A 27,150-nucleotide genomic window follows, 5' to 3' on the forward strand; every position below is an offset into this window, starting at 1 on the left:
AGCTTGATGTAGTTTGAAATGGTTGATTAGACCTCTGCCTTTCAAGCTTAATCTTTCTCTTTCTTTCTTCTTTGGTGAATAGCTTAGGGAATAAGCTCTCTCTTACTTCTCTACTCTCTGACCAAGAGAAAAAAGTGTACGTTGCTTTTTTGTGAAAGCACATGGAAGTGTTTGAATGAGAGAGGCAATTGGGCTTGGATCGGGTTTAATTTGCTTGGCCCGTCTGATTCCTTGCTTTGTTTTTCTTTGGGCTTTCATTTGTTTGTAACCCGCCAGCCTTGTTTTTGTTTTCATTCAATTTGGGCTGCCTTTGTATATCAATTTGGCCCGCATCACTAAACCAAAATGATCAAAGCTAATTGGGTAATTAACCCAATAATCTAATGTTTGTCATCATCAATTATGTTAGTTAATTTCTTAACTCAACAATCTCTCCCTTGATGACAAATATAATTAAACAATTATCAAAAGGAAATGAATTTCAGTAACGTTAAGAAACTTCCCTTTGAATGATGTTGCTTGCTTTTGTGTTGCTCCCCCTTTCCATTTCACGATTAGCTTCCCCTAGATTTATGCTCTCTTCTTTGTTCCTATTTTACATTGTACTTATAAAGAGCACAATAAAGAGCTACACACATTCATCTTGACTAAGGGAGTTTAAACAATCAACACCACAAAACCAGCCCAACATTGAACATATCATATCCGCAACAAAAACTAAGCATCAAGTTTAATCAGGGACAAACCAGCAACATATCATATCCAGCAAGTTCCAATTTTCATGCCACAAATTCACAGCAGTAGCAACAATTCGTAAAACAAGTTTTCATGCCAAACCATTGTGGCACCAGCAATCAATCATTACAAAAGAAACAATAGCAGCAATTAAATTCAAAAAATTTACTGCTCATGCTATTACTCTCCCTTTTGTCATCAATGGAGGACAATAAGCAAGGTCAATAAAAACAGCACCTTAAATCCTACAAAAAAGTGTTAGAGCACAGTCCAAAATATCAAATAAATTAAAATTAAGTGCAGCAGTAGTTAGAGTATTACATTCATCCAAGACAACAAAAACTAGTTCAAAAGTAACAAAAAAAACAGTTTTCATGAGACAAAAAGAGAGCAGACAGCAGCATTTTCATGAGACAAATCTAGGCATCTGAACTATTCCCCTCCAAATCAACTTCCTCATCAACATCAGTGGCAGGATCTTCATCTTGTTGAAGATTATCAATGAACTTCATAAATACGGCCACTTTATCCCTTGATTCCTGGAAAAAATTCTCATGCTTGCTTGCTAGCTTCCTTTGTTTCTTACTCATGGCAATCATGTGATTAGATTGGGAGACAAACTCCTGGACTATATCTTTGACAACATTCAACATTCATGAGACAAACTCCTTACTGTTTCACTGCACCACCTCCCTTTAGATATGAATGCCTATTTTCATAATCCTCATTGGACAAATCAATACCAAAATGCTCAAAAATGTAAGTTAGAAACATGCCATAAGGAAGTGCTTTGTCTTTCTCACTTCTAACAGAGTCAAACATGTATCTAACCATCAAATAAGCAAATGAAAATTCTGTTTGGTGAGCAGGACATATAAAACAAGAGTGTCAGTGTAAGAAACCTTTTGATATAAACCACTTTGAGGAAGTATGATGTGGTTGACAATTTGGTGCAACTGAGCACGTTCATATCCTAGGGCTTTGTGAGTGGGTGTAATTCCATCAATCAAGGAAACATGCTCACAAATATGAGCTAAAGCATCATTGTAAGAAATACCAACTCCTTCATCCTACTTAACAGAAGTATAAGCACAAGGCCCAACATTAGTATACTTCAATAAATCACTCATTGTTTCATTATTTAAAACTATGTCTCTGATCTTAACATAAGAGTGAACAGTGCTCTCATGATGTGTCATGTTTGCATGAAACCCTTTGACCAACAGAGGATAAACTAGTTTTTTGATATCAAAAAGGTGATTCCAATCTAAAAATTTCAAATTGTCAACATATGGAAAACCTTTCTTTTTCAAGTTAGGCAAATCAGCAAGAAAAGAGGGACACAGGGTACGGTACTTGATAACTCCATCATAAAAGTCATTGTTCATGGAAGACCTAAATCTATAAAGATTATAGTTGGAGTGAGATGTCATGAAGTGGGATTTATGTGCAAAGGGATCGATGTCTAGTTCTCTAACTGATTTAAGGGGTATACGAGGATTACCTCTATGTGAACACAAGGGAACAGACCTTGTCCTAGGTTGTGTGGGCTCATAGGTAGTTTCAGGCGCTACTGGTCATTTCACTTTCGATGAGCTCGGCTTTGATGACCCAGGTTTCGATGGAGGTTCCTTTGGAGGTGGCATCGGCTTGGCTGAAGGGGGAACCTTGAAGGGTTCTTAGTGCGAGCCATGGGGTCAGTCCTAGGAGGTGAGATAGGAGGAGAAGGAGAAGGAGTGAAGGTTCAGTCTTGGGAGCGAGTTGAGGGTTTTGTAGGAAGCTTGTAGACTTTTTCACGAGGTGGCCTTTTAGCTATGATTTTCTTCCTCATTTGGTTGGTTTCATATTTTTTTTTTAAGAAAGAGAAGCAGTAAATGTAGTGGGGAGAAACCGAAGGGTTAGAGAAGTTATGGAGGGAGAAGAAAAAGTATTGGTAACCGTACCCAAAAGAAACTTTCTCAAACCATGCAATTGCATCACCTTCTGATTTGACTTGAAATGACTTGACATCATAAAAAAGAAAGAATTGATTTTATTAAAAAAACTAAAAATCAATTTAAAATTTGAAATCTTTTTGGACTTAAGAGAAAACAACAAAAAATAAGCTAAAGCAGACAGTCCAACAAAAACAAAATAAAACTCATGTAACATTCATATTAGGCCTAGAGGTGGTGTGCATTAAGGAAACATGTAGGACCACCCAAGTTCAGAATTTTGAGGTTGGCCCAAATAAATCTGCACGTGCAACGAGTTAGAGAACGCTAATTGAAGAGAATTTTTTCACTTGCCCAAAATTGTCTCATCCCTGTTTTTGAGACAAAAACTCCAACAAACATATCAGTAACTTTCAAATAAAGAATCATGGCTTAAAATTCCTAGACTAGTCCTAAGCATATAGAATTTGTCCTCAACTAGTGGTTTAGTGAAAATATCTGCTAATTGCTCTTCTGATTTAACAAATTGAATGCTAATATCCCCTTTTGAACATGTTCTCTTATCGAGTGAAATTTTACTTCAATATGTTTAGTTCTAGAGTGAAAAATTAGATTTTTAGAAATATTAATGGCACTCATATTGTCACACAACAAGGAAATATTTTCAGCATTTAACTTGTAATCAGCAAGCTATGTTTTTAACCACATAATTGAGAACAACAGGAAGAAGCGGCTATATACTCAGCCTCTGCAGTGGATAATGCCACTATTGGTTGCTTCTTACTTGACCAAACATTCATGGACTTTCCAAGGAAGCAACATAAGCCTAATGTGCTCCTTCTATCAACTCTATCACTGGCAAAATCTGCATCACAATAACTAACTGCAGAAAAATTATCAATCTTAGGATACCAAAGACCAAAATTAGATGTGCCATGAACATATCTAATGATCCTCTTAACTGCGGAAAGATGAGACTCTTTTGGTTTAGATTGGAATCTTGAACACATTCCAACACTTTGCATAATATCGAGTCTAGAGGAAGTTAAGTACATAAGAGAGCCAATTATTCCTCTATATCTAGTCTCATCTACATCTTTCTCAGTTTCTCCCTTGTCTAATTTTGAATTAGGGTGCATGGGAGTTCCCATGGGTTTGGCATTATCCATACCAAATTTCTTAACTAGTTCATTGGCATACTTCTCTTAATAAATGAAAATACCTTTTTCAGTTTGTTTAATTTATAGCCCAAGGAAAAAATTAAGTTCATCCATCATACTAATGTCAAATTCACTTGTCATGAGTTTTCCAAATTCAGTACAAAGGGATTCATTGGCTCATCCAAAAATAATGTCATCAACATATATTTGGACTAGAATGAAAGAATCATTAGAATTCTTGATAAATAAAGTTGTGTCTGTGGTGCCTCTTTGAAAACCATTTTTCAAAAGAAAAGTGCTAAGTCTCTCATACGAAGCTCTAGGAGCTTGTCTCAAACCATAGAAAGCTTTTGATAATTTGAAAACATGGTTAGAAAATTCTTTATTTTTAAAACCCGGTGGCTGCTCCACATACACTTCTCTATCTATCACACTATTCAAAAACGCACATTTCACATCCATTTGATATAATTTAAAACCACAAAAAGCAGCATAAGCTAAGAGAAGTCTTATGGCTTCCATTCGGGCAACAAGGGCAAAGGATTCATCAATGTCTATTCTTTCTTCTTGGTCATATCCTTGTGCCACCAGCCTTGCTTTGTTTCTTGCAATGCTACCATCCTCTCCTAACTTGTTCCGAAATATCCATTTGGTGCCAGTCACTTTCTTTCCATTCGGCCTTGGAACCAATGTCCACACTTGATTCTTCTCAAATTCAAGAAGCCCATCTTCCGTTGCGTTTATCCAAGAAGGATCATTAATGGCTTCTTTGACATTCTGAGGCTCGATTTGAGAGAGAAGAGAAATGTTTGTTACTTCATTGGCCTTTCTAGTTGAAGACCGAGTTCTAACCCCATGAGACACGTCCCCAATAACAAATTTCTCAGGATAATTCTTCAAGATTCTCCATTCACGAGGTCTGGTTGACTTGGAGGCAAATTCAGTCACCAAGGAATTCAGGGAGTTACTGGTTTCAAGATTTCCTTCAGATTCATGAGACAAAATGGAACTATCTCTTGAATTTTCAGCAACTACAGTTTATGATTCAGCTTGTCCAGAATTTCTATTTTCATAATTTTGTGTAGTCTCATCGTCCTTTTGAGCTTGATTCTCTGCATCACAATCTTCCAAAACACTTTGCACCAAGTTAGTATCACAAAATGTAACATGTATGGACTCCTCAATTATTCTAGCATCTTGATGATAAACTCTATATGCTTTACTAGTTGTGGAATATCCTACAAATAAACACTCATATGCCTTTGGATCAAATTTTCCCAAATTGTCTTTGTTATTTAGAACAAAACATTTACATCCAAAGATATGAAAGTAGTCCAAGTTTGGTGGGTAACTTTCTAAAGTTCATAAGGGGTTTTCTTCAAAAATTTTCTTATGATAATTCTATTCAAAATGTGGCAAGCTGTGTTAACCGCTTCAGTCCAAAGGAATTTTGGAACATTGCTCTCACAAAGCATAGCTCTTGTCATTTTTGTATGCTTCTATTTCTTCTTTCCACAACACCATTTTGTTGTGGTGTCCCTAGACAAGAGAAGTTGTGAGATATTCCAAATTCTTCACAAAAGGATTCAAATAAATTATTTTCAAATTCGGTTCCATGATCACTTCTTATAGAAGAGATCTTTAAATCCTTTTCATTTTGAATTTTGTTGCAAAAGATTTCAAAGGCCGAAAAAACTTCATTTTTGTGTGCAAGAAATAAAACCCAACCAAACCTAGAATCGTCATCCACAATTACTAAACCATAATATTTACCACCTAGGCTTTGGGTTCTTGTTGGACCAAATAAATCAATGTGTAGCAACTCAAGTGGCCTTTTAGTTGAAATGTCTTCCTTTGGTTTAAATAAACTTTTTGTTTGTTTTTTCATTTGGCAAGCATCACGAATGATGTCTTTGTCAAACCTTATCAAAGGAAGACCTCTTACTAACCCTTTCTTTACAAGTTTGTTTATTTGAAACATACTTGCATGGCCTAATCTCTTGTGTCATAGCTACTTTTCAGATTCTTTAGAATGAAAACAAGCTACATTTTGATCCTTTAGTTCATCAAGGGTAAGTCCATACACATTATTACAATGCTTGGCAACAAAAAGCACTTCATTAGTCTTTTCATTCACAACACATCATTCAAATCTTTTGAATGTCACTAAGTATCCTAAGTCACACAACTGACTTATACTCAAAAGATTGTGCTTCAAACCACGTACCAAAAATACATCATCAATGAAAGTAGAGTGTTCATTACCTACTTTTCCAACAGCCACTATTTTACCTTTACCATCATCTCCAAAGGTCACAAAACCTCCATCATATTTATTTAGTTTGATGAAGTAAGTTGACCTTCCAGTCATGTGCCTTGAGCATCCACTATCCAAGTACCATATATCCCTTTTGTTCTTGGACGCTAGGCAAATCTGCATGAAAAACTTTAAGTAACCTTAGGTATCCAAATTAATTTGGATCCTTTGAAGTTAATCCATCTTGGTTGCCCAAGTGCATTGAAATCACACACAACATTATAAATTTGGTTTCCTACAATTCTTTTTTCAATGAAGCATTGTGAATATGAGTGACCAAATTTTTTCCAATTAATACAATGATTTCCTGATGCATGTTGCTGAAATTGAGGTGAGATATTATGCTGGAAATGATTAGAGGGCTGAAATTTTCTGATTTTTGGAAGATGTGCATTTCTTTCGACAAATTTATTTTTGTTATAATTGTTCCTCTTTGCAAAAGCATTTTCACCAAAATTTTTGAAAACTTTTGGACCTTTCAAATATGAGGTTTTGTTGTAAAATGGTGGTTTCTTGAAAGTAACATCATTTTTTGAAATGTACCCCAGACCTAACCTATTTGAAGTAGGTTCGGTTCTTGGTGAAGGCTCAGTTTTACTTGTGTAAACTTCATCAAAGTTTTCCTCAAGTGCAGGAACATATCTAATACCAGATTTGTTGGATGTGGATTTAGTATTTGATGAAGAAGCCACAAATTTCATAGAGGAATCATTACAAGCTGCACTTTCCTTGGTTATATAACCTAAACCAAATTTTTCAAACAATGGTCTTTGACTTGCAAGCAATTTGTCCAAGTTACTAGAACTTTGAGCAAATTTTGCTAAGTCACCATTCAACCTTTTAATCATATCATTTAATCTTTCATTTCCATCAATTAACTCTTGAGAAGGATCCACAATGTGCTTTCCTTTTAATTTTTCAAGTTCAGAATTTAGAAATCTGTTTTCTTTGATAATGTTCAAAGCACATTCAGTTTCCTTCAACTTTTTCTTTTAAAAAATCATTTTCAGCCTTTAACACATCTTTTTCAGATCTGCATTTATTGTACTTGTCTAGCAGTTTTGAGGTGTTTAGAGTAAAATCATCAATTATAGCATGTAAATCATCTATAGTCAAGTCATAGAAATTTACCTCATCAAGATGATTATTTCCAACCATGAAGCAGGTTTTATCTTCACCTTCAGAATCTTCTTCCTCGTTGGAATCGTTCTCAAGATCCTCCCAATCTGCCATGAGCACTCTTTTCTTTTCTTTCTTCCTTTTTTCCTCCTTCTTGAGCTTCGGACAATTTAGCTTGAAATGTCTAGCCTCCTTGCAATGATGACAAGTCACCTTGATCAAGTCCATCTTATGTTCCTTTGAGCTTGAACCCTTGTATTTTCCCTTGTTCTTCATCATCCTTCTAAATCTCCTAACAAAAAATATAAGCTCATCATCTAAAATACCATCACTAGACTCACTCTCTTTTGATTCTATTTTTGACTTGAGGGCTATGCCCCTTTTTGTTTGAGTTCGGATTTGTGTGTGTGGTTTCATAGGCAAGGAGTTTTCCTCTCAGCTCATCATAGGTTATAGGACTTAGGTTATTGCTCTTGGCTAGGACAGTGGCTGTGGTTTTCCATTCTTTTGTGAGGCTTCTAAGGAATTTTCTCACTAGGGTTTGTTTTGAGTAGTTTGTACCCATAACATCAAGGTTGTTGATTATGATTGAGAATCTCTCAAACACTTCATCAATGCTTTCTCCATCCTTCATATTAAACATCTCGTACTCTTTTTGCAGCATATCAATCCTCGTATCTTTGACCTGTTTAGTGCCTTCGTGTGTAACCTGGAGTTTTTCCCATATTTCTTTGGCTGTTTTGCATCTAGACACCTTTCGGTACTCTTCAAAGCTGATAGCACAGTGAAGAAGGTTGATGGCTTTAGCATTCAGCTTCATCTTCTTCTTGTCGTCTTCATTCCATTCAGTTTCTTCTTTTGGAGTCACCACTCCATCAGCACTTGTTTTTGTTGGAATCCTGAGACCGCTTACAACGATCTTGCATATGTTGTAATCAATAGATTGAATGAAGATCCTCATCCTCTCTTTCCAGCAGGCATAGTTCTTTCCGTTGAAAAAATGAGGCCTGTTGTTTGACTGGCATTCAGTGAGGGTGTAGACAACTGTGGTTGTACCCAAGTTGTTCACCATTGGATCTTTGCTCTAAGTGGTGAAGCTTGATTCTTGAGACCTTAGCTCCTAATACCAATTGAAGGTTGTAGAAGCTTAGAAAATGCGGGGTTGAATCTATGACATTCTTCTACTTTTAATAACTTAACCCTTTACAACAACTTGCTGTTTGAATCTGTTTGAACTTAGCAGCGGAAAATTTATGAGACAATTCCATTTTGTCTCATGAATATCAGAAAACAGGAAAGAGCAGAAAAAAGAAAAGCTAACACCATCATGTATCTTGGTTCGGTTTCCTTGTGCTATGCAACCTACATCCAGTCTCCACCATAACAGTAGTGGAATTTCTACTATAGTTAAAGTATTACATACACCAATTCCACAGGATTGACACAATCCTTTCACACTCAAGTTCTAACCTAACTTGACTTTGGTTATACTAATACCTAACTCTTTACTCTTAGTGCTCACCCAACTGAGAAAGGGGTACCTTATTGGTACATGATACAAGACACTGACTTACCTAAAGAAATTTGAAATAACTCTAAGTTTTTCTCTCAAGTGTATCACTCAGCCTTTCAACACTCATTGGCTTTTACTTGAGCTCTCTCTTTATGTATTTTCACACTCAAGAAATTACAGAAAGATATACATTAAAAATAAAATTACAATCTGTAAAACATGAAGGAGATTGACTCATCAACAGCCTCTTTGCTATATGATAAACCAAATTTGCTAGCCTCTGATTTAGTTCTTCATTCTGGCGGAATGCTCCTTTGACTAGGAAGCACTATCCAAGTAGATAAACTTCTTCAGAAAGCTCTTCACAGAACAAAACCTCAATCCATTGGGTTATCTCTCCTTTGCTTCTTAATGGTGAAAAATCTTCTTTTATCTCCTTGCATGTTGCTGAGTTGCTCTCTCCTAAGTCAACTCTCGAGTTTTGTGCTACACCAACCCACCATCTCACTTTTTTCCATTAATCCTCAAAATAGAAACTTTGGTTCTGACCTTTTCTTGTTGACCGAAAGCCACATATTAGCAGAAACGGATATCTTCAATGGTAAATCTAGATCTTGGCCATTGAAAAACAACTTGGTCCCCAAGACATAATTTTAATCGTAGATGCATAGTAGTGAAGAACAGAACTCATCTTTCCCATGTATCCCATTTTCAGACTGGCAGAGAGTTGGGAAGAAAAGAAGAACGCAGTATGCATGCAATAGGAAATGTATTATCTTTGACCTTTGCCTTAGCTTGATGTAGTTTGAAATGGTTGATTAGACCTCTGCCTTTCAAGCTTAATCTTTTTCCTTCTTTCTTCTTTAGTGAATAGCTTAGGGAAGAAGCTCTCTTACTTCTCTGCTCTCTGACCAAGAGAAAAAAGTGTGTACATTGCTTTTTGGTGAAAGCACATGGGAGTGTTTGAATGAGAGAGGCAATCGGGCTTGGATCGGATTTGATTTGCTTGATCCGTCTGATTCCTTGCTTTTTTTTTTTGGGGCTTTCATTTGTTTGTAGCCCGCCAGCCTTGTAGTCGTTCAATCATATTTATTTTTTTCGATGATTATTCATATATTAATTTTTAAAAATAGTTATTTTTACTAATATAATAAGACGTAATTTGATGTATTGCATCAAAATTAAATTATAATAAAAATTTATTAAAAACTAAAATATCTAATTTAAAATCTATTGGAACCAGTTTAAGTGTTTAATTTATGTATCCAAACCACATTGTCACGGCCTTGGACACACTCCAACGCTACCGTGCCAACACTCGGACTTACTCAACCTCTTGAGCTAAGACCAAGTCAGCCTAACCCTCAATACTTAGCAAGAAAGCTAAGAACACAAGAGAACACAAGAAAAAGGAAGTTTGGTGGAAAGAACACTTTAGTACTCAAGTGTGGTTACAAATGATTCACACACCCTCACACCAACTCTTACCTCCTATTTATAGCCATCCACCTCCTCAATGGATGGTTAGGATTAAATCTAATCAATGGTTTAGATTAATCATCTAGAACCTTCTTTATAAATATCTATCCTACCACTACTTTCTAAATACTTCTAGATTGTTCCATACAACTCTTCATACTTTTATATCAATCCACACTCTTCTAGAATATTCTATGATCTTCTAGAGTCTTCTAGAACCTTCTAGGGTATTCCAGGAACTTCTAGGACATTCTAGAACGTTCCAGAACCATCTAGAGTATTCTCAAACACTCCATAAAACTATACAAACACTGTTAAATCTAACCTTCTAAAAATTTACCGTGACATTCTCCCCCACCTAATGCACAGACGTCATCGTCGCGTTCTGTTCATGATAGCGCTCTAGGTGTTCTTGTAATTGCCACAGATCTTCATGAGCTTCCCAACTAGCTTCAGTTATCGGAAGTCCTTTCCACTTGATCAAGTATTGGATACTTGGTGGTACTCCTCTTCGTCGCACGATGCGATTAGCTAAGATCTCTTCAATTTCTTTATCAAAGGATCTAATCACCACAGGCGGAGCACGACTTGAATCACCTCTACTCGGTTCATCTTGGTCTTCGTGATATGGTTTAAGCATACTCACATGGAAGACAGGGTGGATCTTCATAGAGGGAGGGAGTTATACTTTGTAAGCAACTTCCCCAACACGTCCAATGATCTCAAATGGCCCTTCGTATTTACGGATTAAGCCTTTATGAACCTTGCGAAAGGCTTTGAATTGTTGTGGAAGAAGTTTGATCATTACCTTGTCTCCCACTTGATATCTTGCATGCCTCCTCTTCTTATCTGCCCATTTCTCCATCCTCTTTGCAGCTTTGTCGAGGTAAGAACGAGTGACATCTGCTTGTTCTTCCCAAGACTTAATCATATGATAAGCTCCAGGGCTCTTCCCTGAGTAAGGGGAAGGAAGAGAGTGAGGTGTAAGCAGTTGTTGTCCAGTCACAATCTCGAACGGACTCTTCCCTGTAGACTCACTCCTTTGCAAATTATATGGGAACTGAGCAACAAAATGCCTCAAGTAACACTCGAGTAAGGCATTCACTCTCTCAGTCTGCCCATCGGTTTGAGGATGGAAGCTTGTTGAAAAATGAAGCTCCGACCCAAGGAGTTTGAACAGCTCTGTCCATAGTCGTCCTGTGAAGCGTGGATCTCGATCACTAATGATGCTCTTAGGCAATCCCCAATATTTCACCACATTCTTGAAGAATAGTCGTGCTGCCTCCTCTGCAGTGCAGTCAGTAGGGGCGGGTATAAAGGTAGTATATTTCGAAAATCGATCTACTACCATGAGAATAGATCCAAACCCCTCAGACTTCGGTAAGGCAGAAATGAAATCTAGAGAGACACTTTCCCACGGTCGCTCTGATGGAGGCAGAGGTTCCAACAACCCGCTTGGTGTCTTATTTTCAATCTTATCTTGTTGGCACACAAGACAAGTCTTCACATAGCTCTCTACTTCATCTCTCATTTGAGGCCAATAATAAGAAGATTCAATGAGTGCCAAGGTCCTTCGCTGACCTTGGTGACCAGCCCACTTGGTGTCGTGGCATTCTCTCACTAATTTTCTTCTTAGATTTTCTCATTTAGGGACGTATAGTCTTCTCCCTTTAGTGTAGAGAAGGTCATTTTCTAGCCAAAATCTTTTGGTCTTACCTTCTCTAGCCAACTCCACCAACTTCTTGGCTAATGGATCGTGATGCAACCATTCCTTGATGGTGTGCACAATATCTCCTTCAACCATAGAAATGGCCACCAATTCAGCCTTGTGACTCAGCGCATCTGCTACCACATTAGTCTTGCCTGACTTGTATTCAAACTCAAAATCAAACTCAGCCAAGAAGTCCTGCCACCTAGCTTGTTTGGGGCTCAACTTCTTTTAAATTTGGAAGTAGCTTGTAGCCACATTGTCTGTCTTGACGATAAAGTGTGAACCAAGCAAGTAGTGGCGCCAAGTTCTCAAACAATGCACTACCGCGGTCATCTCCTTCTCTTGGACGGTGTATCGCCTCTCTGTATCATTCAACTTGCGACTCTCAAAGGCAATCGGATGTCCTTTTTGCATTAGAACCCCTCCAATGGCATAGTCAGAAGCATCAGTGTGGACTTCAAATACCTTTGAGTAGTCGGGTAGTGCTAGTACTGGACCTTCTGTGATAGCAGCCTTCAACTCATCAAAGGCCTTTTGACACTCCTTTGACCATTCCCAAGTGTGATTCTTCTTGAGAAGATCAGTTAATGGTGCAGCCTTGGCGGAGTATCCCTTGATAAACCTCCGATAGTAATTGGCCAACCCAAGGAATGACCTCAATTCAGATACCTTGTTTGGCAGCTCCCACTCTTTGATAGCCTTCACCTTTCCTTGATCCATGCAGAGAGTTCCACCTTTAATGATGTGTCCCAAGAAGTGGACTTTGTCCCTTGCAAAGGAACACTTTTCCTTCTTCACATATAGGTTATTCTCTCGCAAGATCTTGAACACGGTTCGTAAGTGTTCTACATGTTTCTCCAAAGTATTGCTATAGACAACAATGTCATCCAAGTAGATCACTACAAACCGATCAAGGTAAGGTCGAAAGATCTCGTTCATCAAGGTACAGAAGGTCGCAGGAGCATTGGTCAAGCCAAAAGGCATTACCAACCACTCATACGATCCATACCTCGTGACACACGTGGTCTTAGGCTCATCACCATCAGCAATTCTCACTTGGTGATATCCTGACCTCAAATCTAGTTTTGAGAACCACTTGGCTCTACCAAGTTGATCAAACAAATCGGCTATCAAAGGAATGGGGTATTTGTTCTTGATGGTTACCTTGTTCAGTGCTCGATAGTCGATGCATAGTCTCAATGAACCATCATGCTTCTTTTGGAACAAAACGGGTGCGCCATAAGGTGCCTTCGATGGACGGATGAATCCAGCATCTAGCAAATCCTTGAGTTGCTTCTTCAACTCTTCAAGTTCTGGCGGTGCCATCCTATAAGGTGTTGAGGCGGGCGGCTTTGCTCCTGACTCCAATTCAATCTTGTGGTCCACCTTCCTCCTAGGTGGTAGTTGTTTTGGCAACTTGGGAGGCATCACATCCTTATTTTCTTCAAGGACTTCCTTGATTTTGGGAGGAACGTCTTCTCTTTCAGATGTTGACTCCTCTTGTAATAAAGCCAAATATGTAATCTCTCCCTTCTTGAACCCTTTCTTGAGTTGCATAGCAAAGAGTATCGGTGGTCCTCCAACTTTAGAGACTGTAGGGACCATGCATGGAGACCCTTTCTCCATGACGCATACTACGTCGTAGTATGGCATAAATATTATATTTGCCTTCCTTTGCAAATCGAGGGTGACTATTTTAAAATCATCCATGGGTGCTACTGAGAAATCTACAAGGCCCTTCCAAGAACCAAGAGTCATCTCAACCCCTTTTGCTACTCCCTTAAGGGGTTCACTCTTGGTGTTCACGGGTTTGAACCAACCATTCTTTTCGGTGATCTTCAACCCAAGCCTCTTTGCTTCATCAGGCGTGATGAAGTTGTGTGTAGCACCAATGTCGATCATAGCCATGACAGGTTTTTCATTGATAAAGGCTTTGACATACATCAAGCCTTTCTTTTCTGTAGTGCCTGCTTCTTTGCCCTTCACAGCATTTATGTGTTGGATGGATCCAACACACTCAGTTACTTGAATTTGGGCCTCTCGTTCCTCGGCGATAGATGCCAGAGTCCCTAACTTGGGACAGTCCTTCATTTGGTGTGGTCCCTTGCACCCGAAGCATCCTCCTTTAGGTACGAAAGCCTTCTTCTTTTCCTCGTACTCTTTCTTTGAAGAGTATTTTCCTTCCTTCTTGGTTGAGAAACTCTTTCCCTTGTCTCCCCCACTTTTAGTAGAACTAGGCTTGGAAGAAGACTTGGGTTTAGAGTCTCCCCTATAATACTCAGTGAGTGATTCGGCCACCACGATGGCCTCATCGACATCCTTAACATTCCTTCTTTGTAGTTCTTGCTTTGCCCAAGGTTGGAGTCCATCAATGAAGAAGAACAATGCATCCTCTGATGCTAAGTTGGGGATTTGAAGTGTGAGAGTAGTGAACTCTTTTACATAGTCGCTAATCGTACTCTTGTGCTTCAACTCCCTCAACTTCTTCCTTGCTTCATAAACCACATTCTCAGGGAAGAATTGTCTTTTCAACTCCCTTTTAAAATCTTCCCATGTGGTTATGTTGCAAGTACCATTCTCCATATCTACGCTCTTTCTCCTCCACCACAAAGTAGCATTATCAGAAAGATAGAGAGCTGCAGTGCATATCTTTATTGCTTCTTCGACCACCCTTTGGCCTTCAAAGTACCTTTCCATTTGCCATAGGAAGTTCTTCACCTCTCGAGCGTCCCTCACGCCCTTGAACTCCTTTGGCTTTGGGAGATCAATCTTTGTCATCTCCCTTATAATGGTTGGTCGAGATTTTGCCTCCTCGAACCAAACTCGAACTTCCTCAAATAGCTTCAAGGAATTCTCAAGCTTATCTTCGATTTGGAGCATGCTTTCTTTGAAAGCATCTAATTCTCCCAACACGTGAGCTTCGAGGGTCTCCTTGTCATGTTCTATCCTTTGGAAGCGCTCATCCATAGAGGATAGAACATTTTCTAACATAGAAACTCTTTCTTCTAAGAAGTTAGAGTCCTTACCTCTAGGCTCACTTGAAGAACGGATCTTCTTGCCTCCCCATTGAGAAGGAATAGCATTCCTTCCCCTTTGAGACTCAACATGCTCCATGGTGATATTAGAAGCCATTCCCACAAACCACTTGTGCTCCCTTTCGAACCTTGCTCGGATACGAAGTTGTCACGGCCTTGGACACACTCCAACGCTACCGTGTCGACACTCGGACTTACTCAACCTCTTGAGCTAAGACCAAGTCAGCCTAACACTCAATACTTAGCAAGAAAGCTAAGAACACAAGAGAACACAAGAAAAAGGAAGCTTGGTGGAAAGAACACTTTAGTACTCAAGTGTGGTTACAAATGATTCACACACCCTCACACTAACTCTTACCTTCTATTTATAGACATCCACCTCTTCAATGGATGGTTAGGATTAAAAATAATCAACGGTCTAGATTAATCATCTAGAACCTTTTTTATAAATATCTATCCTACCACTACTTTCTAAATACTTCTAGATTGTTCCATACAACTCTTCATACTTTTATATCAATCCACACTCTTCTAGAATATTCTATGATCTTCTAGAGTCTTCTAGAACCTTCTAGGGTATTCCAAGAACTTCTAGGACATTTTAAAACGTTTCAGAACCATCTAGAATACTCTCAAACACTCCAAAAAAATATACAAATACTGTTAAATAGCCTTCTAAAAATTTACCGTGACAACATGGTCACCCGTCCCATTTCATATTAACAAACTATTTAATTTTATCAGAAATTCTTGCCAATCGTGAATGTGTGTAGGGCAAAGGAACATCATTTGGCGGGAAAACGATGAGAGTGTGAGGTATTTCTAATTGCCAATTGGAATCCGAAGCAGAGGGAAAAGACTAGAAAACTAGAAACCAAAAACCGCGAAAACCTTCTTCTCTAACAATTCGTAATCGTTCTCTCCTTATGGCGCAAACCCAAACCCTAGCTTTGGTCGAAGAGATTGAATCCCTCGTCTCCGATAAACTTCAAGTGGTATATTCTCTCTTTCTTATTCCTTTTAGTTTTCCCCCATTTTCTCTGATTCTCGGGTAATTTAAGCAACTTCACACTTACCATTTGCTTTTTTTTTTTCCCTTTGAGAAATCTTAAATTCGTTAAATTTTTCTCTCTGGATTTGAATTTCGGAGGGTTTTTCTTGTGGGTCAAACCAATTTCATGTCTTGTTATTCCCAATTTTGTTTCGTTTTAGTGGCAAATTTTGATTCGATAGAGTGTTGCGTACTTTTCAGGTTTCATATAAGTGGCTTAGTCGTAATTACATGATATCTTCCAATGAGGCAAAGAGGTAAAATTTAACGCCCCCTCAAAAAGAAAAAAAAATTGCCTTAAATTTTTTGTTTTTCCCTCCCAAAAAAATAATGCTATGATTTTATGAGCAGTTATTATTTTTTTTAAAGGTTGCTTCAGGAGTTTGTTGAAAAGCATGATGGTGGATTGGAGGTTGTTTATGCTTTGTCTGGCTGGTTAAAGGGCAGCCACCCAAGTTACCACATAAGGCTTGTTACTGGCCCAAAGCTAGCAGGTACTATCCTATGATCATTTTCTGAACCAAGAAGTAATTAATCAGTATGCTAGAGTGTTTTACATGCTGTGATTTCATCTTCGTTATAGGAATTTGTTAGAAAAGGAGAGGATATAAGAACCAAATTTAACTACTCCATATTGGTTAATGTTTTCACTGCGGCACCCTTTCAGTAAAAGATTTTCATTGTGTCATAACTATTTCTTGTTCTGTGTCTTAGTTTCTCAAATTCTGATTATAAAACCTTGGATCCATTATGATTTTCATTCATTGCTGTTTAGCTGCTCAGCTTACTCTCGTGTGATTAATCTTCAAGATATCAGGCTTTAAAGGCCAGTCTTGAAACAAACAGAACCTGCATTAATTTGTGTTTCCTTAAACTCTTGCTAAACAGGGGTTGTTATTTAGTGTCTTATTCAACCCGATTTGAATCTATTTGGTGATTCTCTTACACAACATTTGGTATGACCTGCACTCTCAGTTTTGCATATAATGGAATAAATGGTTAGTTCTTATCAAGAGCTTTCACTGGTTGTATGATCAGAAAGTGTTTGATTGTCATTGTTTGATATGAAGTGGCCTATTGGTTGTGTACATCAGGGGTTAGGAATACATACATACATACATTAATCTTTTCCCACTCTTATGCAGAAGCACAGCAAGAATTTGATGGCAATTGCTCAATTCAGGTATACAGTGTGCAAGCTAGCATCCCAAAGGACCCAGCTGTGCTTTGGAATGCAGAATTTATTCAAGCAGAGGAGCTCTTCAAGCAGCCATGGTCAGTTGACAATTGCTTGAGAGATAACAGGTAGGTTCGATGCCATCAAAATTTCTATACGGTACAGAAGCATTTGTTTAGCGTGCCTGATAGTGCAGTGAGAGGTTGAAAATATTTAGTTATCTTGAGTTTGTTAATTTCTAATTTCAGTCAATTTTCTATTTTCATTTAATATTTGCATACATATTTCATATGATTATGCATGGAGATAAAATGTCATGCTAGCTCAATCAACAAATAGTGTGCTGTACAGTAGCAGTTGTAGAATTTTCTATTTTCATCACGATGCTAACCAACATATTTCTCAGGTTCTGTGGCATATCTAGTTCTTTTGTTCAACGAAATGTAGATGGCATGCCATTGGTTGCTGCAACTCCACTGACAAAAGCTTCAGTAGGCATAGGACAAACAAAGATGAATGTTCTGCAACCTCAAAAAAATATAGCACACGATACAATTCCCAGAGCTGATCTCAAGTCAGAGGATGTGGTGAAAGATGTAAAGAGTGAAAGCAATGGTACAGGGAGTACAGGAGTTCATGATCAGGTTAACAAACCCAGTGAAGACAAAGAAAAGGTAGTGCCTGCAGGAAAAAAGAAAGCACAATCTGATAAAAGTGGTTCTTCTACTGGTGGTTCATTGGCAAGCTTTTGGGGTCGTGCATCTGCAAAACCCAAGCCTAGCTCCGTGCCAGTAGAAAGTAGCAACGCAGTTTCGAATCATAGTGGTTGGTATCAATTGCAATATTTTAGATTTTCACAATTTTCTTGGTGATTTTAATTTTAATAGTAAAGTAATAGTAATATAAAAGTTAATATTGTCTCCATTATATTTATTTAGACTCAAATGTTTCAGTAGCTACTGAAGATGCCCAAGCTAGCGCTCGTGAAGCAGATGGCAGTGGTGATGATGATAATCAAGATGTCACAGTAAGGCGATCATCCAATAGGAAAAGGAGGGTTGTCTTTGACTTCTCGGATGAAGATGAAGATGTTGTCAGTTTATCATCACCAGAATTGCCAAAGAAGCAATCATCTCAAGATTCTAAACAAAAGGATAACAAGTCATCGGAGAAAGCCACCTTAAATTCCGATACAAAGAGAGAAAATAAACCAATGGCTAAGGAAGAAAAATCATCTGATAAAAAAGCCAACCAACCTTTCCAGGAAGAGTTATCGGTTATCAACAAATGCACAAATAATGGTAAATCATCTAGTGAGAAGCCACAGAGTTGTGCTCCTGATATTTCTGTTAATAAGGATAGTACAAAGAATGCTGCACCTGGTTCACCGAAGAGGAGAAAAGTGATGAAGACCAGAATTGATGAACGAGGGAGAGAAGGTATCTATCTTTTGTAAAGCAGTTTCATATCCCCAATTTGCTTTAAAGATTATGGGCTAACTTTTCTATGAATATAATAGATTTCTTTGGAACTTCTCTTTTGAACTTTGTTCTTTATTAAAGATCAACTATCCACCTTTGAATCTTTTTTGAACAGCAACTTATCGCCTTTACAACTTCATCAAGTAATTTAGCAATTCTCAGGAAACAAGTCTTTTATGTTACATTTTTTTCTGTTGTATTTTATTTTATTTATTTCTCTCCAGTAACTGAAGTAGTCTGGGAAGGGGAGGAAACAGAAGCGAAGAAAGCTGATAAGGTTGCAACAAAGAAATCTGAGAATAATGTATCTACCAATTCTGTCAACAGGTTAGTGCTATTCATCCTTAATTCCTTATATTTCTAGCATTTGAACAAAATGACTGGTAACAGGCAACACTGAAAAGAATCAGTTGCCCTTTAAGCACTATAACAGTGCTACTTAGGCTTTTCCTTGCACCCCACAATGAATTTCTGATATTTCAACTTTCAAGGTCTTCCAAGAAAAAATTTTGTAATTGTGATATTAAAATTTGAACTGAGTTTATTGAACTAACGCTAAACGTTATGGAGATTTGTGCTTGAATCTAGTGCAGCTAAGTTGTGTGTGCTTGAAGCTTTTTACATAAAACACGGAACCTATTAGAAAAACACAGCCTGTTTATTTTGTGGCTGTGTTGAAAATAATTTGGACTAATTACTTTTAAGATATTTAACAAAGTAGATTGTTAAGCTTGATTACTTTTAGTCATTTACTGCCTTGTCGTTCAAGCTTCTTAATTGTGACTAACCTTGTATTCACTGGTGTGAAGTTCCAGTGGCCCGGCAACTAAGAAGACTCCAGCTGTGGCGAATACCACTGGAAAAGGAAGCAAGAAAACGGTAAACAAGGATCCCAAACAGGGCAATATACTTTCATTCTTCAAGAGAGTTTGAGATCAAGATAGAATTACAGGATTGTGGAGACAATGGTTTAAGCTGTATGATCCATTAGTGCTGCTGATAGTACAGTAATGATGTGAGTGAGGGTTTTGGATTGTGTAGATATTTTTACTATCATGGAAGTTTTCAAGGCAGTTGAAATACATTTATCTGTATGTTTTCCTTGAGCACTCGCTTTCTAATATTGTTCATTTGTTCTCACATCCTCCTCTTGTCTTAACCATTGTGAAGTGCCAACTCTTAATCAAGGCTTCTTGAGGAAACCATAGATGCCTTTTCAATACGAGGCTATGCCAGTTAGAATGGATCATTCTATTGTGCAATAAAGCAAAAGCAGAATACCGGTAAAAAAAAAAAAAAGTTAAGCTGCATCTTCACTTGAACTGTGCACAAATGCTCAATGAGAAAAAAAAATGTGAATCTAATTGAGAATAGAAGCTTTTGATGTCTTTTTACAATGATACAAATTGGTCAAGCTAGAGAAACCACATTAATCTTAGTTGATCATCTTGTTATTAGTTTGACAATTTGTTAGTGACTTCACTGATTTAATTGGCCTGAAATTTTCATGTGCTTATATCGGTAATCGGTATAACACTGCAAATATAACAAGTTGAATACGTAGAAGAAAAATCTTGGTGAAAATATATTTATTGCATGGTAGCCTAAATTCCCAATTGACCTCTTATTTTTTTTATTTTTTCTATTAGTGCATTTAGTATTACACTTACCAATCCAACAATTTGATTACACAAGTTAACCATTAACATGCTAAGCGTAGTCATATTTTGTTCAGTATTTTTGCATTATAGTGTAAATAGCCCTTTATACAACATCTTATGAAAAGTGCAAATCAAAATCTCAATTGAGAAGTTCTATATTCTAATCAAGCATGTAATCAGAATTGACATGTCCATTTCATTAATCTTTGATGGAAAATAAATAATGGAGCCGTATTTAGCAAAGCATAATAGGGAACAGACTTAAAGAGATTTGCTCAATTGATTGAGGAAACATAAAAGCAGACAGTTGTCAAAGGTGAGTTGCAGTTGGAAAGGGAAAATAACAGTTGCTACTACTCTATGCAAAGTTACCAAATCAATGAGATCATCATAATATACATTGATTTACAATATAGCTTTCTCATCATTCAATGTTACTATTTATAATGTCTGTTATTTAACTGTCCCGAATCAGGTTAGTTGGCTCACTCAATACATACTTTGGTAGTTCATACTTTGCTCCTGCAAAACAAGTATATACAGGCAACAATCAAAACAAAACAAATATATTTTCTTTCTTTTACTTTTGGGTATTTTCATTTAAGGGGAAAAAAATACTGCTAATAAAAGGGAATCTCAGCTGCATAATGAAGAACACTAGATCCAGAGTACAATTTCCCTCTTTTTGGTTGACAAAAATAAATAAATAAATATGATTGATGATAGAACACTAAGGCAACCATTCAACTGGGAAAGCTTCGTTGTCGATAACGATGAATTTGGGCAAGGATTAGACATGCCACCCTTCATAAAATAAATTCAGTATTTGCGGGGATTTTGTAGCATATATTTACACTTCATATTTCATATTTCATAAGCATGTTGTATGTTTATATGATAGGGCAACTAGGATGAAAAATAACAATGCTACGTGTACCTAAAAAATCAGTCACTATGTATTTGTGTATCCATATATTGTCTAACTCATTTTTAATGCATATTTTGTATTTCAACATGTATTCTATATAGGTGGCTGATTCGGTAGTTAATTTTTGATATACATGTAGCATGATTGGGTGAAAAAACGTGATGGTGGTGGGGTGAACTAGCTTTCAACAACAACAGGCAATGTACTCACTCAATAGTAATCCACATCATAAAGGTGGATGTCACATGATAAGAGTAAGGTTGGACCACACAGTTGGATAATTATTACAAAAAAGTATGGTAGTGCTGTTGGAAGCTCCACAAAAGATATTTGGATTCTAATAACTTTCAATTTTAACTTTAAAAGCAAGACTCTAATCATTTAACTCTTTTCTGGTCGCCTTCTACTTTTAAAATTTTGTTCAATAACAAGATAAAATAAGTGATTTCAATAGGAAATAGGTTACCTCTTTCGTCATAGCATACTGTCAAATCCGAACTCTGGACAATAACCCCGGCACTATCCACAATCGCTTGTGCTAAAGTTAGATCAGCCTCAGCAGCAGCTCGAAGAGCATCCCAAATCTCTAGCATCCAGAAAACAGGATATGCACTTCAATTAACTTGAAAAAACTAACACATTTATTCATACATGAAACAAAACAAAATGATTTTGACCAGACTTGCATACTCATATGATATTAACTTTCTTTTCGGAATTGGAGTTATTATATTATGTTATCGTGAGATGGCTGCTATTTAAACATACTATGATTCTTGGCGTTTCCACTTGAAGAAGTCATCATCTTTCAATAATTTCCTATAACTAAAACGTTGCAAAGCCATTGTGGAAACAATAAATAAAAGCAACTCTCCCTATCTTCTTATCTCCATAGAGCTAAGTGTTAATTCTAATGTGGATTCTTTTGGCAAAGTCATTGTGGGAACAATAACTAAAAGTAACTCTTCCTTTTTTATCTTATCTCCATATTTCTAAGCTAAGTAGCAATTCTAATTTGGATTCTTTCGACAATACTCGAGCATCAGAGTCAACTCGATTTTGTATATAATCCCATCTACTGTTCCTTGGCAGCCAGAGTTCTACGTATAAAGCAAGAGAATCGAGAATCCACAATGCATAAACCCTATATGCATGAGTGACTAACATCAAATAGAGCTCCTAAAATAGTGCAGTATTTTCTATTTTTCCTTGATTAGCTTTAGGTGAAAACCTATTTTCTTCGGATAAACACACTTAAATCACATTTCATCATTCATTTCACCATGATATGAACAAAAACCTAGCAGAACCATCTAGGCCACTTGTGTTTACTTAGCCCATTTCATTATGCGTAAGTCTTGAAAGAATCCAAATATAGTAGCTTATTAAATTTTTGTAATACCTTTACGGCCACCATAGTGGGGAGCTGTGTCCCAGAACTCATCGCGCAGTTGTATTAGCTGAGTCTTTGTTATTGGCTGAGGATGCTTCCAAGGCTTAGGCTTCCGGATCTTTTTCGCTGCCCCTGTTATAAAATACATCAATTTTATATTGGTGCAAATGGAAACTGATATTGAACTTTAAGCTGAAACCACCAGAGAATTCGAAACAAGAACAAGCTTCTAGGATGGTAATTTTACACTTCAGTATATTATGGAATCAAAATTCTATCCACAAGTATTAACAATAATGAATAACAAGAAATTACATGATTTACATACGCAACTTAATCTTAGAAACAGAAAACAACAACAATCTGAGAGTGCACCTCAATTCACATATTACTTAATCATCAGTCTACAATACCTTTTTCCCTTTATGGTATTATTATCTATCAACAAATATCACTACAGAACCAATTGATGATGGTACTAACGAAAGACGAAAAAAAGGCCCCATCGTGTTGTAATGCTCCAATATGAATGTATCTATTTGTGGATACATACTTCAATGCAGAGATCACACGGTGAAAGTCCAATTGATAATTGATGGGGTCTTAGAAAATAGCATATTCAAATATAAGCTGCAGCTTCTTATCTTCCTTATTTCCAAGACAGGAAAATTAAACACAAACTTTTAGTATCATCATGTTTATTCAGATACTCGGAACTAAGGTAGCATTTTCAATGTCAATTGCATCGGACCATATATTTAAAGGAATAAAGATAAATTTATAAATATACTGGAAAAGTTTTAACTGTATTTGGTCTCTAAACTTCATCATGCTGTTTCAAATGTGTCCACCAAATTATAGTGATTCAACCAAAATCTTGAAGATTCAAAATAAAAGAAAAAAAAAACATATTTTCAAAGGAAAAGGGAACTAAACTAATTGGATACTTGTTTTTATCCTTTCTAACTTCCCAATTCACAAAGGAATCAATTAAGTGAATAAATACCAACAACCAACTACAGTTGTTTACTAAGTGACTAAATTTTCCAAAAAGAGAAATAGACCAAACAGATCACCTGAACCTAATTAAAGCAAATCTAAACACCATCTAGAGTTTAACACAAAAGAACACCTTCAGAAACAATCAAGCAGATTAACAACAAAGCTTTATCTCACTAGGTCAGTCGACTCTCTCGCTGACCGTTCCATTTCTCATTTGACACTATACTCGAGCCATAGGACCATAGCACAATTCTGTGTTTGATCCCTCTCATTGAAATTCCACAGAATCTTACTTTGGCTATCAAAGGCCTAACACAATTCTCTTCTTTTATCGCAGCTTATCCGAACTTGAAACTGGCTAACCGGAAATGTAAAATGCTTGGAACAATTTTGATACAATCAGAGTTAACAAAAATCAATACCACAGGAGTGGGAAAAAAAATGCTCACAGTATCACAAAAGGTATGAATTTCATTTCTTTACACAAATGTACTTCACATAATCACATCCCCAACCCCACTCCCCCACCCACTCCTACCCCAAAAAAAAAAAAAACAAGAAATCATTTGCAGCTCTGAACTATGCCATGAAATTCTTTATTCATATTTACCAACTAAAACTCACTATTCGATGAGTGATTAACATGATAAGAAGAATGATTGGGGAGTTTCTACAATTATAAGGATCAACAGCATCCCCAGCAAACAAATCCCCAGAAAGAAAGAAAGAAAGAAAGAACAGATTTTGACCACAACCCATCATCAATCAACCGAAGCCTTTACCAAAAACGGAACCAAATGCAAAAGATAAAGTTCAGCTCACAGAAAAAATAAAATAAAAAATGAAAACAAGACCCAAGAAAAAAAAAAAAAAGGGGGTATAGTGGATGATGCTAACCATCAGGCTTGGACTGTGAGGATCCAGTACAACCCATTGCAGAGATTGGTTGGCAGCAGAAGCTTGAGAGAGCTAGAGAGAGAGAGAGAGAGAGAGAAAGAAGAATAAGGGAGAGGGTGATTTGAAAGAGAGGGTGAGATGGCAATAGCAAAGTCAATAAACGTCGTAGTGACGTTAATCCAACACTAATCACTCAGTAATCAGTGAATCAGCGTTAGCATCAATCAACACCTCACACTTTATCCAATTTTTACTTATATATATATATATATATATATATATATATATATATATATATATATATATATATATATATATATATATTTCAAAACTTTATCATACATGTATAAACAAAATTAATTCTTTCTATAAAATATATATTAAAATATATAAAATAATATCTGTTTTTATATATAAATATAAAATAGGTCATTTAATTATTGATTTTTTATATATACATAATATTTTTATTTCCAAAATCAATTTGAATATCTATGTTTAATCTGCACCAAATTTGCTGGATATTAAATTCTTTAGGTATCACTCAGATTCCGATTATCATATAATTTAAATTTTGCAACCGAGTCTTGATATTATAAAAATCCTTTTTTATTAAAACCTTTTGATTTAAAAATTTGGTGGACTTTTACTGTACTAAACTTTTAGAATCATAGGAATTTGTTTCTAATTTTTATTTAAGATGTAGAACTACTATTTTATTTCTTAATATTTAAAACTATCAAAAATATATTTTTTGGAGCTCTTTTCCAGTATTATCTTTTTGGATTATGTTACGTGTATATTAAAATTAGCCGCCAAAATTAGTCACCAGTATAAAATATATGCTAAAATATAAATACATTATAAAAATAAATTAAACCACACATATATTTATACACAAATATATTGGTGGTTAATTTTAATGTACAAATAATATTTTTCTATCTTTTCTTGTAGCCACAACAATTATAATTGTGATAGTAGTTATAGCGATTTAGTAATAAAAGTAGAAAAAGAATAAAAGAAAAAAAATAAAAGATAACAATAGAAGAAAAATAATTTGAAAAAAAAGTTTAAATTTTGATAATATGACAAAAATATAACGAAATAAAAGATTTGAAATAAAAATAAGTTATTGTAAATATTAAAAATAGAATTAAGATTTAAATAAAATGTTAATACTAAAACAATACTTTTTTTATTTTTAAGCAAAAGAAACCTAACCAAAAAATATTTTACATTAAGAATTTAATTATAAATAAAATAAAAGATAGGAATTCAATTAAAAAGTTTTATATCAAATAAAGAATTAGATAAATAAATTATTTTTTTGGCTAACAGTTTATTGGCAATATTTAAAAACATGTGCTAAAAGATAGTATTAGACTAGTAGACTAAAAATATTAGATTATTAACTAAAAATACTAATTAATATAAGTTAAAATTGATGGTTCTTAAACTTTTGTCTAAAAAATTTATTACAAATTTTTAAACTATAAAAGTTAAATTAAAAATTAAATTAAATTACAATATCTTACAAAGTAGTTAACCTTTAATTTTTATCATTACATTTATATTTAGCGTTATTTATGTTATATATGAATAATAAAAATATTAATAAAAAATAATATAATATAAAAAAATTTCTAGATGACTAATACATTTTTTTTGTCTTACATTTGAATTAACAGTGACATTTTGTTTTTTACACCAAAAATGTGAATAACATTTTTCATAACAGAGGAACTTGAATGAAGGTAGCTAGCATAATAGTGTTAGTGTTGCAAGTGTGAGAAGTGTTAAAATTAGTCCTACATCAAAAAAAATAAAGAAGAGTGAGGAGTTTATAAGATGAGAGACCCATTAACTTAATACATATGGGTGTGTGTGGTTGGAAGAATTATAAATAATTTCTAAGAATTTTAAGATGGGAATATCATATTTCCATATTTGGTTCAAAGTTTGAAAGCTAATTTTAAATAAGTTTGATTCCAGGGAATCAAAATATCATCATTTTTGGATTATCTTTAATTCTCATGGGAATGAAATTTTTGTAACAAAGTAATACTTAAACCACACACACCCTTAAGATTTTGAGTTGGATGTGGTATCTTTTCATCTTATATTCTCTCGCTTGATTTTTTTCCGAAATCTCGAGCTATACTTCAACCGTTGAGGAACACCGGAGGAGGTTGGGACCTGCAAAGAGACTCCAACGTTCAAGTTAGAAATTACTTGATTGTGGTATGTTCTCTCGCAGAGAATCATTTGGTGGCTTCTTTGACAAGGTCTTTTTAGGATTATCAGCAAGTAACCGTTCTCTTTTTGAATTTGCTACACGTGGCCAAGTTACAGTACACGCAGCCGACTTATACGGATGGATCACAAACTACTCTATTTTGAATTTGCAAGTGGCCAAGTTATAGCTTACATGGCTGACTTATAAGGACATATCAGACCTAATCTCCTAATTATAGCTTGTATCCGTCGAGTTATAATGACCATATCATAACCCCCAAACTTGACCTGTTTATTTTTAAGAGAAACAGGTTGAGCT

At 35.9% G+C, this 27,150-nt stretch overlaps 2 protein-coding genes and 1 long non-coding RNA gene across 8 annotated transcripts; 1 reads left to right on the forward strand and 2 right to left on the reverse strand.

Annotated features, from left to right (window-relative positions):
- The first annotated feature begins 15,504 nt into the window (after positions 1–15,504).
- On the forward strand, positions 15,505–19,852 carry LOC112703587 (uncharacterized). 6 transcript variants are annotated; one of them, XM_025755114.3, is made up of 8 exons: positions 15,505–15,998; positions 16,256–16,311; positions 16,424–16,548; positions 17,200–17,359; positions 17,638–18,056; positions 18,170–18,670; positions 18,937–19,039; positions 19,522–19,852. In XM_025755114.3, the coding sequence occupies exons 1-8, from the start codon at positions 15,930–15,932 to the stop codon at positions 19,643–19,645; spliced, it is 1,557 nt and encodes a 518-aa protein (XP_025610899.1). In that variant the 5' UTR covers positions 15,505–15,929; the 3' UTR covers positions 19,646–19,852. The 6 variants fall into 6 exon arrangements, with proteins under 6 accessions (XP_025610899.1, XP_025610900.1, XP_025610901.1 ...); XM_025755115.3 differs by having other exon boundaries at positions 19,528–19,852; XM_025755116.3 differs by having other exon boundaries at positions 18,185–18,670.
- Positions 17,459–18,627, reverse strand: LOC140174523 (uncharacterized). The gene is made up of 2 exons (XR_011864200.1): positions 18,488–18,627; positions 17,459–18,373 (listed from the first exon to the last, which is right to left on the reverse strand). It is a non-coding gene; the product is annotated as an uncharacterized lncRNA (long non-coding RNA).
- A 782-nt stretch (positions 19,853–20,634) lies between the features above and the next one.
- Positions 20,635–24,838, reverse strand: LOC112703589 (uncharacterized). The gene is made up of 4 exons (XM_025755119.3): positions 24,594–24,838; positions 22,704–22,826; positions 21,768–21,887; positions 20,635–20,895 (listed from the first exon to the last, which is right to left on the reverse strand). The coding sequence occupies exons 1-4, from the start codon at positions 24,628–24,630 to the stop codon at positions 20,831–20,833; spliced, it is 345 nt and encodes a 114-aa protein (XP_025610904.1). The 5' UTR covers positions 24,631–24,838; the 3' UTR covers positions 20,635–20,830.
- Positions 24,839–27,150: the final 2,312 nt, after the last annotated feature.

The sequence above is a fragment of the Arachis hypogaea genome, chromosome 7, assembly GCF_003086295.3.
Source record: "Arachis hypogaea cultivar Tifrunner chromosome 7, arahy.Tifrunner.gnm2.J5K5, whole genome shotgun sequence".
NCBI lineage: Eukaryota > Viridiplantae > Streptophyta > Magnoliopsida > Fabales > Fabaceae > Arachis > Arachis hypogaea.